Source organism: Aquarana catesbeiana, linkage group LG06 (assembly GCF_042186555.1).
Source record: "Aquarana catesbeiana isolate 2022-GZ linkage group LG06, ASM4218655v1, whole genome shotgun sequence".
Classification (NCBI taxonomy): domain Eukaryota; kingdom Metazoa; phylum Chordata; class Amphibia; order Anura; family Ranidae; genus Aquarana; species Aquarana catesbeiana.
In genome coordinates, this window is record NC_133329.1 from 31207607 (window position 1) to 31223097 (window position 15491).

At 43.2% G+C, this 15491-nt stretch overlaps 1 protein-coding gene across 6 annotated transcripts in view; it reads right to left on the minus strand.

Moving 5' to 3' along the window:
• Nucleotides 1–15491, minus strand: part of LOC141148245 (transmembrane protease serine 9-like) — a 437906-nt gene that overhangs the window by 188271 nt on the left and 234144 nt on the right. For 4 of the 6 annotated variants that reach the window (XM_073635506.1, XM_073635505.1, XM_073635507.1 and 1 more), the window contains 2 exons: nt 8253–8547; nt 1506–1665 (listed from right to left, as the gene is read on the minus strand). The exons of 1 other annotated variant lie outside the window; for it this stretch is intronic. In XM_073635506.1, coding sequence (XP_073491607.1) covers nt 1506–1665; nt 8253–8547 — 455 coding nt within the window. The remainder of the gene's footprint in view (nt 1–1505; nt 1666–8252; nt 8548–15491) is intronic. One more of the 6 variants, XM_073635509.1, reaches the window with a different exon arrangement.

The following is a 15491-nucleotide window of genomic DNA, read 5'->3' on the forward strand; positions in this document are numbered from 1 at the left end:
GGACAAGGGTCTTTTCCCCACAACCATGGCTGGCAGTTGTGGGGGTATGCAGGCGGGGGGCTTATTAGAATCTGGAAGCCCCTTTAACGAGGGGGCCCCCAGATCCCACCCCCTTTGTGAATGAGTATAGAGTACATAGTAACCCTACCCATTCACCAAAAAAATTGTCAAAAAGTAATAAAAACACAGAGACAGTTTTTGACAATTCCTTTATTAAAAAATAAAAACACAGTGTCCCCCCGATGTAAATCCATCATCAATTAAACACTCCTGCCGTCTATGAAGGCTGGCCGCCTACTGCAGGCTCCGCTGTTTGACAGTTCTTATATAGGGAAGAGCAGGGCCACTTAGCTACGTCACCTGGTGGCACCGCCCCCCCCTTCTGAAGTCACAGACGGCTGAATGCTGGGTCGGTGATGTCACAAGGGGGTGGTGCCACCAGGTGACATAGCTAAGTGGCCCTGCTCTTCCCTATATTAGAACTGTCAAACAGAGGAGCCTGCAGTAGACGGCCAGCCTTCATGGACGGCGGGAGCATTTTTTTTTCTGGCTGCGGTGGGCGGTGTGATTGACAAAAGATTTACATGGGGGGGCACTATTTATTAAAAAAAAAAGGAATTGTCAAAAACTGTCTCTGTGTTTTTATTACTTTTTGCCACTTTTTTGATGAATGGGTAGGCGTACCAAGCCCCTGCCCGCATACCCCTACAACTACTGGCCAGGGTTGTGGGGATGAGGCCCTTGTCCTCATCAACATGGGGACAAGGTGCTTTGGGGTGGGGGGACAAAGTCCCCCCCTAAAGCACCCAACCCCCCATGTTGAGGGCATGTGGCCTGGTATGGTTCAGGAGGGGGGCACTCGCTTGTCCCCCCTCCTTTCCTGACCTGCCAGGCTGCATGCTCGGATAAGGGTCTGGTATGGATTTTGGGGGGACCTCACGCCAGTTTTTTTTGCCAGCAATGTTTTTTTTTTTTTATTCAGCTGTCAGTGGGGAAGCCCATTGACAGCTGGTGACTTATCGGCTGTTAAGGAGCGGGCCCGGGAAGCCAGCGCAGCGTCCTTAACAAACAACTTTTACTGTACCCTGATTGGGCAAAGCTTTGCAGTGCATTTGGCAGACAAACACCCGCTAAGCACCATGCAAATTCAGGTGTTCCTCGAACCGGGTGAACAGCCAATGCGCGCCCCGAATGGATACTTGGGCCGAACCATTTGCCCAACTCTACTCTTCACCTGCGTCTATCTATCCACAGTGAATTAGCCTATCAACTCAATAGCTGAATCAAGGGCCCAATATTAGCGCTCATACAGGGGCTCTTTAGTTAACATTACCAATCAATGATGATCAGTGAGGCACACTTGGCAGTTTTAAAGTGTCCACTTTAAAAAAGAAGAACACTATCAATGAATATGTCCATGACTGTTTTTTAGAAACAATTCCAAAAGCAGAATGATTGGTGTCTGATGGAAGAATTGGTTTATAAAGGTCACATGTTATACTCACTTCTGGATGCATTGTGCTGCCGTCATAACCCACTCCTGTGAGATCAGGGAGCCCCCACACATATATTGTCCATCTGTAACATAAACCTGCCAGGGCCACTTCCCATCCAATGAATCTGTACCACCAACTATCCGACTGGACACCGACGGGGAACCGCACACTGAAAAATGTTGTGCAGATGACACAAGCAAAAAAATAAATAATTTGTTTTACTTAGATAGGATAATAGATATAATTATTATCTATTATGTATCTATCTATGTATATATATCTATTTACAGTGCCTTGAAAAAGTATTCATACCCTTGAAATTTTCCACATTTTATCATGTTATGACCAAAAACTTAAATGTATTTTATTGGTATTTAATGTGATAGACAGACACAAAGTGGCTCATAACTGTGAAGTGGAAGTTAAATGATAAATGGATTTCAACATTTTTTACAAATAAATATGTGAAAAGTGTGTCGTGCATTTGTATTCAGCCCCCTTTACTCTGATACCCCTAACTAAAATCTAGTGCAACCAATTACCTTCAGAAATCACCTAATTAGTATATAGAGTCCACCTGTGTGTAATTTAATCTAAGTATAAATACAGCTGTTCTGTGAAGTCCTCAGAGGTTTGTTAGGGAACCTTAGTGAACAAACAGCATCATGAAGGCCAAGGAAGACACCAGACAGGTCAGGGATAAAGTTATGGAGAAGTTTAATGCAGGGTTAGGGTATGAAAAAATATTCCAAGCTTTGACCATCTCACGGAGCTCTGTTCCATCCATCATCTGAAAATGGAAAGAGTATGGCACAACTGCGAACCTACCAAGACATGACCGTCCACTTAAACTGACCAGCCGGGCAAGGAGAGCATTCATCAGAGAAGCAGCCAAGAGGCCCATGGTAACTCTGGAGGAGCTGCAGAGATCCACAGCTCAGGTGGGAGAATCTGTACACAGGACTACTATTAGTCGTGTTCTCCACAAATCTGCCCTTTATGGAAGAGTGACAAGAAGAAAGCCATTGTTGAAAGAAAGTCATAAGAAGTCCCGTTTGCAGTTTACAAGAAGCCATGTGGGGGACACAGCAAACATGTGGAAGAAGGTGCTCTGGTCAGATGAGACCAAAATTTAACTTTTTGGCCTAAAAACAAATCACGATGTGTGGCAGAAAACTAACACTGCACATCACCCCGAACACACCATCTCCACCGTGAAATATGGTTGTTTTTCTTCAGCAGGGACAGGGAAGCTGGTCAATGTTGATGAGAAGATGGATGAAGCCAAATACAGGACAATCTTAGAAGAAAACCTGTTATGCCCCGTACACACGGTCAGATTTTCAGACGGAAAATGTGTGATCGGAGCGTGTTGTTGGAAATTCCGACTGTGTGTGGGCTCCATCTGACTTTTTCCATCGGATTTTCCGACACACAAAGTTTGAGAGCAGGCTATAAAATTTGTCGGAATTTCCAATCGTGTGTACACAAATCCGACGCACAAAGTGCCACGCATGCTCAGAATAAATAAAGAGATGAAAGCTATTGGCTACTGCCCCGTTTATTGTCCCGACGTACGTGTTTTACGTCACCGCGTTCAGAATGATCAGATTTTCCAACAACTTTGTGTGACCGTGTGTATGCAAGACAAGTTTGAGCCAACATCCGTCTGAAATAATCCTAGGATTTTGTTGTCAGAATGTCCGATCAATGTCCGACCGTGTGTACGGGGCATTAGAGTTTGCAAAAGAATTGAGACTGGGGCGGAGGTTTACCTTCCAGCAGGTTAAGGACCCTAAACATACAGCCAGAGCTACAATGGAAGGGTACTTTAGATCAAAGCATATTCATGTGTTAGAATGGCCCAGTCAAAGTCCAGACCTAAATCCAATTGAGAATCTGTGGCAAGACTTGAAAATTGCTGTTTACACAGGGCCGACCCAACCATGGGACCCAGCGGCACTTTAAGAGGGGTGGCAGCCGGCCGGAACCCTAATCACTGTGCTGTCTTCCAATATCTGCCCACTGGGATGCTGTGAAAGGCTGCATCCAAGAAATGTGTAGCCCTCGCTGCCTGTGAAACAGTTTCACATTGAGCAGATTGTGAGGCTTGTAAGAGCCACTGAATCTGTGACAATGTCAGCTAATGTAACTGTATGTAGAGAGAGAGATCAGCTGTCACAACTCAGCAGTGATGTCGGGAGTGGGCGGGACCAAACAGCTATCAAACACCAGCCAATGCAATAGGGTCTGGGTGGGCCACTACATTTATGTGGCTCCTCCCCTTTCTTAAACAGCCCGATGATTGGCTGGTGTTTGATAGCTGCTCAGTCCTGCCCACCCCCGACATCACCACAGAGAACAATACATAACAAATGAAACTTAGCGGAGTTGGTGGAATCCCCTCTACAAATAATTGCAACACAAATTAACTTCAAGTGCAACAAATTTTTAGTTGGGAGGTTCTCACCATTATAGCACTTTGGATTTTTTTTTTTGAGTGTTACACTTCATTTTATATGTTTTAGTCACTATTATAATGTGAATTATTGCACCTGAAGTTCATTTTCCACCACCCTTGCTAAGTCCATGTCTTTATGGACCTTGCTTTGTGCACTGGTGCGCAGTCATGTTGGAACAGGAAGGGGCCATCCCCAAACTGATCCCACAAAGTTGGGAGCATGAAATTGTCCAAAATGTCTTGGTATGCTGACGCCTTAAAGTGGTTGTAAAGGTTCAATTTTTATTTTTTAAAAATAACAAACATGTCATACTTACCTCCACTGTGCAGCTCGTTTGGCACAGAGTGGCCCCGAACTGCGTTTTCTGGGGTCCCACGGCGGCTCTCTCGGCTCCTCCCCACCTCAGATAACCCCCTCTGGGAAGCTCTCCCCCAGGGGGGTTACCTTGCGGGTCCCGCCCCCCGACTCCGGCGTCATTGGATTTGCTATCAATCTATTCAATGAAGAGCCAAGAACCCCAGGCAAAGATCCAGCGCGTTTGCAACGCGGGACTTTCTAGGGCTTAGGTAAGTAAAATGGGGGCTGGTGGGGCCCGGTAATCGTCAGATGTTTTTTAACCTTAATGCATAGGATGCATTAAGGTGAAAAAACAGGAACTTTTACAACCCCTTTTATGAGTTCCCTTCATTGGAACTAAAGGGCCAAGCTCAACCCCTGAAAAACAACCCCACACCATAATCCCCCCTCCACCAAATGATTTGGAGCAGTGCACAAAGCAAGGTCCATAAAGACATGGATGAGTGAGTTTAGAGTGGAGGAACCTGATTGGCCTGCACAAAGTCCTGACCTCAACCCGATAGAACACCTTTGGGATGAATTAGAGCAGAAACTGCGAGACAGGCCTTCACAAATGTGCTTCTGGAAGAATGGTCAAACATTCCCATAGACACACTCCTAAACCTTGTGGACGGCCTTCCCAGAAGAGTTGAAGCTGTTATAGCTGCAAAGGGCGGAGCCAACTCAATATTGAACCCTACGGACTAAGACTGGGATGCCATTAAAGTTCACGTGCGTGTAAAGGCAGGAGTCCCAGTACTTTTGAAATTATAATGTGTGTGTGTGTGTGTGTGTGTGTGTGTGTGTACGTATATATATATATATATATATATACAGTATATATATATTTACACACACACACACACATTATATTGTCAAAAGTATATATATATATATATATATATATATATATATATATATATATATATATATATACACACACATGCATGTGTGTTTGAGCTTTGTGGGTGCACTCCCTAATGCAATAGGCTGCGCACGCCTATGACCCTCAGCTGGTCCATTTTTCCACCAGTGAGTTCCCCATAGCAGCATTGTCTGCTAGACATGTGCACACTGAAATATTTTGTTTCGGAATTTCGTTTTCGTCTGAAAAATAAATTTATTTAGTTACTCACGAAATTCGTTTTTCTTTATTTAGTTTTTCATTAAAAACTTGCATTCATCCGAAAATCCCAATTAATTAAGGTCGAATCTGTCATTGAAGGCTTATGGTGTCTGTCGAATGTTCAAAGAAGATTCGACGGAGCAGCTAAACTGTATGATGCCGTATAGTTTAGCTGCTCCGTCGAACCTTCTTAGAACTTTCAACAGACACCATAATCATAAATGAAAGTAAGTTGGCTGTGAGTGTTCTAGCTATTTTACTGCCCCTCCTCTTTGGGTATCAGCCAATAACATTCATCATCATCATTATTTTTATTTTACTTTTCCCACCGTGTCGAATCTTTTCTCTCTACGTCGAATCTTTTCTCTCAAAAGTTTTAGCGTCTACAAAATAGAGGATAATTTTATGGAATTTTTTATTAATAATTTTTTTTTTTACTAATGGCGGCGATCTGCGATTTTTATCGTGACTGCGACATTACGGCAGACACATCGGACACTTTTGACACATTTTTGGGACCATTGGCATTTATACAGCGATTAGTGCTATAAAAATGCACTGATTACTGTAAAAATGTCACTGGCAGGGAAGGGGTTAACACTAGGGAGCGATCAAGGGGTTAACTGTGTTCCCTCTCTGTGTTCTAACTGAAGGGGGATGGGACTGTCTAGGGGAAATGAAAGATCGCTGTTCATACTTTGTATGAACACACGATCAGTCTCTACTCCCCTCAGAGAACCGGAAACTGAGTTTACACACACAGATCCCAGTTCTCGGCATGTCACCAGTAATCGCGGGAGCCTGGCAGAGATCGTGACTGCCGGGCATTTGCATCGGCTCCGGGGGCGAGCAGCGGGTGCCGTGTACACCGCCCTAGTGGCCACAGGGCGAAGCGACGTTACATAGCGTAGTTTCGCCCAGTCGTGCCATTCTGCCACAGTCAAACTGCGGCGGCTGGTCGGCAAGTGATTAAAGTGGTTGTATACCCATTTTTTTTATCTTTACCTACAGGTAAGCCTAGAATAAGGCTTACCTGTAAGTAAAATTATTATATTCACTTTGGATGCAGCCGCTGACATCAGCGGTGCATTCGCTGTAAATGCCTGTCTGAATGTGCGGCAGGCGCTGCCGAACCTTGCCGGGAAGAAGACTCCCGCGCGCATGGGAGTGACGTCATCGTGGCTTTGGACAATCACAGTGCCAGAGCCGCGAACCTGGAAGACACACGAGGGCAAAATGTCAACTCCCTCGGCGTGGATTAGATACCGACGCCTCGTCCTAAGAGGTTTGTTTTTTTTTTTTTCTACAACCACTTTAAGTAGTTGAAGTGCCATCCGTGCAGAAAAAGTCCTTTAAAAGTGCAATCCATGCAGATAAGTGATCTTTACATGAATAGCTGGTGAGTGAAGGCACAGGACTTTCATCACCTTTGCCATATATTTCTGCACAGATTGATCTTTTTAACTTTAAAGGAATCATCGTGATACTGAAGAATCACAGCACTATATAAATTCTTATTGTTATGCTTTGTCATTTGTTATAGCAGATATTGTTGATGATATGGTAGATATTGTAGACAATTTTTTAATGATTCTATATATTTTACTGAGCACAGATAACACAGGAACATCCCATACTAATTCTTAAAGGAGTACACACCTTTTTCTTGCAGCAGTCAAAACTTAATTTAATTTAAATTCATTTGAGCACACCTTGATTTAGTTCTTGATTTAGACACATTTTATGTTGAAAAAAAATTAGCTAAGGTGCCCCCATCTAAATGTTGCTATGGGGCCCCATGAGTCATAATTATGCCTCTGATAGGATTACAAATACTTTGTCTGCTAAGACGGTTCACACATGAATAGTTTATGTAGTCTTTTGCCTGGAGCTCACATTTCAGATTTCACTGTTTCCTTACAGCATGAAAAAAAACTAAAAATGCCAATCAGCAATTTAAAGTTTACATCAAAGAAACAAATGTCATCAATATCTGCAATACATGTACATTTCCCTTCATATGAGAGCCAGAGATAGAGCTCAGATAGAGCTCAGAGCCCCAACCTCCTGAGGGAGTCAATGTGTGGAGGGAGCCGTGAGAGGTGCTGGTGTGCACCATAGTGTCCAGGTTGGGACAGACCAAGGCCCAAGTCCATAAAGGAGAGAGCAGCTAGGAAGCTGTAGAGAAAGTCCACGAGGGACAGAACAGCTAGGAAGTAGGGATGAGCTTCGAGTTTGAGTCGAACTCATGTTTTTGATGTATGGTGGGACCTCCAGATCATCTCTATCTGATAAGATTTTATAAATACGGGCCAAATTATTCTTTGAATTTTCCCTCAGGCAGAGCCGCTCCAGCGGCCTATAATACTCTCCGTATCTTATTGGCTGGAGAAGTTCCCCCCCATATTTTCTTAAAACTAGAATTCTTTCTCAGAATATTGGAAATAGATGGCAGTGTGGTTGGTTTACTAAAGGAGTAAAGCTTTCTCATTTTGTAAAGTAAATGTTTTACTTAGCTCAGCCAATGAAGGAAAGCTGTGCTGACTTTAATCATCCAATCATCTCCGAGCTAAAACCCATTTTTTAATCCTTTCACGTAATTGGGTATTCTTTGCAAAGTGAATGTCATCTGCTATTTTAGTAAATCAACCCCATTTTTTAGGTCAGCTGAAATGGAAGTGTTCCATTATATTAGTGTCAGCAGAAAGAGTAGTTTGGACCAGGATCATCCAGTGATTATGTGAAAAGCTAGGGGGGGGGGGGTCACCCCATTGTCTAGATCAGTTATGACGATGCATCATCCAGTTGTTTGTGATGATAATGTGACACTACCTTTAGATGGCATTGTTGATAATGGAACACTGGTGTATGGATAGACAGTGCTTCCTACGGAGCTGGAATTTCCTGTGTTGTTGTAGTTTCCTCCACATGTCATCGTTGGTGTAGGGATATTTGACACATAATTGAATGCAACGTTCAGGTTGGTGCTGATCCAGGTTTGGTAGCTTGTCACCAGTGTATACACCCCGGGGTAGTTGGGGAATGCACATCCTATTCCCGAACTCACAATTCCCACCTGGTACCATACGCCCTGGACCTTACACACCAGAGGTCCTCCTCCATCACCCTGTAAGACATTAATAATCATTAGCTGCACAAAACCTCAATCTGTTCAGTATAGTTCAACAAAATGTTTCAGTCTTACCATTTGTCTTTTCCATGAATGTGTAATCACACAAACTAGTTGAGCACCCAGTAAATGGGAATAGAATAGGCACGGCGCAAGAACTTTAAGAATTAGCAACCAAATCAAATTTGGTAAATTTACTTAAAGGATAAGTTCACCTTTGTTCACCTTATAGCATTAATGTACTTCTTTTGCAAAAATAAAAAAATGTTTCTATTTAGTCTGCACAACCCTTTGCTCAGTGTCCAGCTGACTGTATAAAAAAAGGTCTCCATTACTTGCTGGACAGACCTTAGGTTATGACACAGGTAGAGGCTGACCAGCTGACCTGAAACCCTGCATCATCTACCCTCCTACTGCAGAAGATCACTGCCACCCACCTCCAGGTGCTTTTTTTTAAATGATCACCATTCTCACCATTTCTACCTTAGCTTTCATCTTAAATAGATTGTTCATTTGGCAGAGTGTGCAGGAGCTGAGAAATCAGATGACAGCCTATGTGGCAGAGCTGTAGTATTGAAAACAGGATATACATAGTTACATACATAGTAGGTGAGGTTGAAAAAAGACGCAAGTCCATCAAGTCCGACCTACGTGTGTGATTATGTGTCAGTATTACATTACATATCCCTGTATGTTGCGGTCATTCAGGTGATTATCTAATAGTTTCTTGAAGCTATCAATGCTCCCCGCTGAGACCACTGCCTGTGGAAGGGAATTACAGTAAAGAACCCTCTACGTAGTTTAAGGTTAAACCTCTTTTCTTCTAATTGTAATGAGTGGCCACGAGTCTTATTAAACTCTCTTCTGCGAAAAAGTTTTATCCCTATTGTGGGGTCACCATTACAGTATTTGAAAATTGAAATCATATCCCCTCTCAAGCGTCTCTTCTCCAGAGAGAATAAGTTCAGTGCTCGCAACCTTTCCTCATAACTAAGATCCTCCAGACCCTTTATTAGCTTTGTTGCCCTTCTTTGTACTCGCTCCATTTCCAGTACATCCCTCCTGAGGACTGGTGCCCAGAACTGGACAGCATACTCCAGGTGCGGCCGGACCAGAGTCTTGTAGAGCGGGAGAATTATCGTTTTATCTCTGGAGTTGATCCCCCTTTTAATGCATGCCAATATTCTGTTTGCTTTATTAGCAGCAGCTTGGCATTGCATGCCATTGCTGAGCCTATCATCTACTAGGACCCCCAGGTCCTTTTCCATCCTAGATTCCCCCAGAGGTTCTCCCCCCAGTGTATAGATTGCATTCATATTTTTGCCACCCAAATGCATTATTTTGCATTTTTCTACATTGAACCTCATTTGCCATGTAGTCGCCCACCCCATTAATTTGTTCAGGTCTTTTTGCAAGATTTCCATATCCTGCGGAGAAGTTATTGCCCTGCTTAGCTTAGTATCGTCTGCAAATACAGAGATTGAACTGTTTATCCCATCCTCCAGATCGTTTATAAACAAATTAAATAGGATTGGTCCCAGCACAGAATCCTGGGGAACCCCACTACCCACCCCTGACCATTCTGAGTACTCCCCATTTATCACCACCCTCTGAACACGCCCTTGTAGCCAGTTTTCAATCCATGTACTATGGTCCATGCCAATGGACCTTATTTTGTACAGTAAACGTTTATGGGGAACTGTGTCAAATGCTTTTGCAAAATCCAGATACACCACGTCTACGGGCCTTCCTTTATCTAGATGGCAACTCACCTCCTCATAGAAGGTTAATAGATTGGTTTGGCAAGAACGATTCTTCATGAATCCATGCTGATTACTGCTAATGATATCATTCTTATTACTGAAATCTTGTATATGGTCCCTTATCATCCCCTCCAAGAGTTTACATAATATTGATGTTAGGCTAACTGCTCTGTAATTCCCAGGGATGTTTTTTGGGCCCTTTTTAAATATTGGTGCTACATTGGCTTTTCTCCAATCAGCTGGTACCATTCCAGTCAATAGACTGTCTGTAAAAATTAGGAACAACGGTCTGGCAATCACCTGACTGAGTTCCCTAAGTACCCTCGGATGCAAGTATATGTATGTCCCAGGTTTGTAAAGCTCACCATACACTATACACTCTGATTGTACAATCTCTATGAGATCTACCACCAACTATGTAGTGCAAGGGCCTGCCTGATTGGATGCAGAGTGAATAGCTAGATCACTGGTGGGTGTATCCTCCTATTATATAGTTTTGGTAAATCTAAAGGAGATTGTACAGAGATTGTACAATTAGATTGTGTAGTGTATGGCCATCTTTATACACCTAAAATGACCTAGTTGCACTGCCATTACTGTAAACAGCACACTAAACACAGAAGCAAGCACACATTTTGCCATGTATAAAAAAAAAGCCACAAATGCAGAAAAATGCATAGTAAAAAATGTGCAAGCCGCCGAAATGTCCCATGAGCTACTCTTCCAAGTGTAGCACAGGTCATTGAAATTAATAGGCCTCCCTATGCGTTTCACTGGAAAAACAAGCCGAAAAATGCATGAACGGGGCCTGAAAGTAAAATTGGTTTGTTTACAAAAGAACAATGAGGCTCCATTCACATCTGTGCGTTTTCAAACGCATGGCAAACCGCACAGAAAATGCATGTTTTTGCCTTGCATTTCAGAAATGTGCTGCAAATGCACCAAAGAATACAGTAAAAAGACACTATACTCCACTCAATCACTGGGGGGATTTTTGCATGTAGGGCAGCCCATTCAAATGAAATGGCTGCCTTATGAATGACTAACGAAAATGCTGCAAAATGTCCCCCAAAAAAACGCATGCTACGCAGAGATGTGCACTGGACTTGACAGCTGAGTGTCTACGTCCACTCCCTCCTATGTACTTGTATGAAGCTGGTGGTCATACACTATGCAATCTGATTGTACCCTCTATGTATAATCTCCTTTAAATTTACCAGAACTATGGAATAGAATGACTCACCTATCTATCCAATCACTCTGTATCCAATCAGGCAGGTCCTTGCTCTAAATGAGATTGTACAATCAGATTGTATAGTGTATGGTGAGCTTTACAGAACCCAGGACACACTTCTCCTGTTTTCAATATTGTTTACTGGCCAGTAGAAGGAGCTGTGAGCCCCGAGCGCGTAGCCTGTACTATCCCTGCATCATCCCCAACACCAGCCTGGACGTTTGCCGTGCATCAGTGACGTCATTTCCTCTTCTGCACTCCAGAGTGGTCAGCGTGGAGCTTTCCATGCACTGGATGCAGTGGTTCAGCCTGTGTACAGACTCCACACCCAGACGCCAGAAGGAATGAAATCTGAGCCGGAAACAAGATCACAGCACATCCCAGGACACTTTTCCATCTCAAAGAAACACCTCCACCCTGCGAACCAGTAAGTGTAATTGTTACACTAACGTTTATTTTTGCATAAACAAGCTACCACGGTTGGCGCCTCCACACCCCTCCTTTTTCCCAAGTTGTGGGGACCCCCAACAGTAAAATAACAGTAAAATTATTTTCGTAGCATGGGTTGTCAGCACCCAAAGCAAGACAAGTAATTTGCGCCCCCAACCTGCAGACATTTAGAGCTCCCTGAGTCCTTTTAATGGCAACTTTAATCGCAGGTAGTGTTACTCACTGTGTCTCCGACTTTGTGGCGTCTCGCAGCAGTGACATCTATGCCAAAATCAGGAGATAGGATCTCATCCAGCCCCTCCCACTTCACATTCCTCACCAGTCAGCTGACCTCTAGTTCCTGCCCCCCAGCCATGCCGTGAACTGAATGGGCGGCTGCGAAGAGGCTGAGTGGGCGGCTTCGGGCTCCAGGAACAGCCTGGCTGGGCGGCCATAGGCTCCAGAGATAGTCCTGCTGGGCGGCCGCAAAAAGGCTGGGAGAGCAGTGCGGGCTTCAGGAACAGCCCAGGATTTGCTGACCCCTGGCAAATCATCATTCGACCCCCGAGGGGGTCCCCACCCCCAGGTTGAGAACCACTGCCATACACAGAAAAAAAATATTTGCCCATGGGACTTTTCATTTCATCTTTTCTGTCTTCCTTTTCCATAGGTGTAATATCTATATAGTGGAGATACTCCTCTTTGTGATTTGGATGTATTTACAGTGCCTTGAAAAAGTATTCATACCCCTTGAAATTGTCCACATGTTGTCATGTTACAACCAAAAACGTAAATGTATTTTTTGGGGATTTTGTGTGATAGACCAACACAAAGTGGCACATAATTGTGAAGTGGAAGGAAAATTATAAATGGTTTTCACATTTTTTACAAATAAATATGTGTGATGCCCATTTGTATGGTGCACCCCCCCCCCCCCAGTCAATACTTTGTAGAACCTCCTTTCACTGCAATTACATCTGCAAGTCTTTTTGGGGATGTCTCTACCAGCTTTGTTTGCACATCTAGAGAGGGACATTTCTGCCCATTCTTCTTTGCAAATCAGATTGGATGGAGAGAGTCTGTGAACAGCAATTTTCAAGTCTTACCACAGATTCTCAACTGGATTTAGGTCTGAACTTTGACTGGGCCATTTTAACATATGTATATGCTTTGATCTAAACCATTCCATTGTAGCTGTATTTTTAGGGTCCTTTTTCTGCTGGAAGGTGAAGCTCCGCCCCAGTCTTAAGTCTTTTGCAGTCTAACAGGTTTTCTTCTAAGATTGCCCTGTATTTGGCTCCATCCATCTTCCCATCAACTCTGACCAGCTTCCCTGTCCCTGCTGACAAAAATCATCCCCACAACATGATGCTGCCACCACCATGTTTCACGTGGGGATGGTGTGTTCAGGGTGATGTGCAGTGTTAGTTTTCCACCACACAGAGTTTTGCTTTTAGGCCGAAAAGTTAAATTTTGGTTCCATCTGACCAGATCACCTTCTTCCACATGTTTCCTATGTCCCCCATATGGCTTCTCACAAACGGGACTTCTTCTTAGGCCAGATTTGTGGAGAACACGACTAATAGTTGTCCTGTGGACAGATTCTCCCACCTGAGCTGTGGATCTCTGCAGCTCCTCCAGAGTTACCATGGACCTCTTGGCTGCTTCTCTGATGAATACTCTCCTTGCCCGGCCTGTCAGTTTAGGTGGACGGCCATGTCTTGGTAGGTTTGTAGTTGTGCATACTCTTTCCATTTTATGATGATGGATTGAACAGCGCTCCGTGAGATGTTCAAAGCTTGGGATATTTTTTATAACCTAACCCTGCTTTAAACTTCTCCACAACTTTATCCCTGACCTGTCTGGAGTGTTTCTTGGCCTTTATGATACTGTTTGTTCACTAAGGTTCTCTAACAAACCTCTAAGGACTTCACACAACAGCTGTATTTATACTGAGATTAAATTACACACAGGTGGACTCTATTTACTAAAGGCAATTGGTTCCACTAGATTTTAGTTAGGGGTATTAGAGTAAAGGGTGCTGAATACAAATGCACGTCACACTTTTCACATATTTATTTAAAAGAAAAATTGAAAACCATTTATCATTTTCCTTCCACTTCACAATTATGTGCCACTTTGTGTTGGTCTATCACCTAAAATCCCAATAAAAAGACATTTCCGTTTTTGGTGGTAACATAACAAAATGTGGAAAATTTCAAGGGGTATGAATACTTTTTCAAGGCACTGTATTACTTTCACGTATAGAATATATTGAGGCACTCCCCTTTTTCGGTGCATAGCACTTGTTGGATCCTTGCACACATATAATTCTGTTTCTCTTCATATCTTTCTGTTTTATTATGTCTGTTTGTTTCTTTTTTGTATCTTTATCTTTATCTGGGATTTTGTATCTTTAAATTCCATCTATGCATCCTCTTCAGCTGCTCTTTGCTTTTCTTTTTGGGTGCCGCAACTCTGTGGGGGTCGCCATTTGGAAGTGTTATTTTAGATGACTTTTCAAACTGGTTTGTAAGTTCTGTTCTATTAAGGACACTAGTGTGTATAGTATTTAATAATTTCTAGGGAGGGTTTTAATATATTTTGTGAATGTGTTTTTTAGTTTATAATATCTTACTTTGGTAGCATCCGCATCTGAAGAAATGAAGCAAAATTCACGAAACGCGTCAAATCATAGGACGCCATTTTGTTATGTTTTAGTAATCTGGCTGTGTGGAACATGTACAGGTATATGGAAAAACCATATTAGTTTGATGCACACTTTATACTAATGTATGCTGGTTGTAATGAACCAGCTTGGTATATTTTTTTTTTTAAACTTCATCGCTTAACCACTTGCCATCCGCAATACATATATATATACGTTGTGTTTTGCAAGTGGTTTACTGGGATTGTGGCTGAAGATATCATCCAACACCCACAATATTGGTTTTCTACAGCTGGCGCCTGGCTTTCTCATTAACATGGTTTGAGCAGCTCATGAGCCGCTGGAACGCTTTTAGATCTCTCCATAAAGAGGACCTGTCATCCTTATTTCTATTACAAGGGATGTTTACATTCCTTGTAATGGGAAAAAATGTGTAAAAAAAAAAAAAGTAAATAAAAAATAAAATAAAAACAGGAGGGCTTACCTAGGTGGATGCAGCATCGTCCCCCCCGCTGGCTTTAAGACAGAACCAAACTATCAAATGCTGCCAATCGCTCAGTTCTCTGAGCTTAGTGAGCAGAGAACTGGTGACTGTCAGTCACCGGCTCTCTGATCTGCCCCCTGCGCTCCCTGGAGCACTGGGCTGTGGATGGGTGGTAAGGGACTGGCTCAGGCTCTCCATGGCTCACTTAGAGGCTGAGCCGGCTGCTGGTCCAGGCATGTGGGCATATTCCGATCATATTGCCATGATCTTTCCTCAGCCTGAACAGGCTCTGTGACATCAGCCGACAGTGGGAAAATGGGTCACAGGAGTGTAGAATGAATTGCACTCATGTGGTCCATGGGA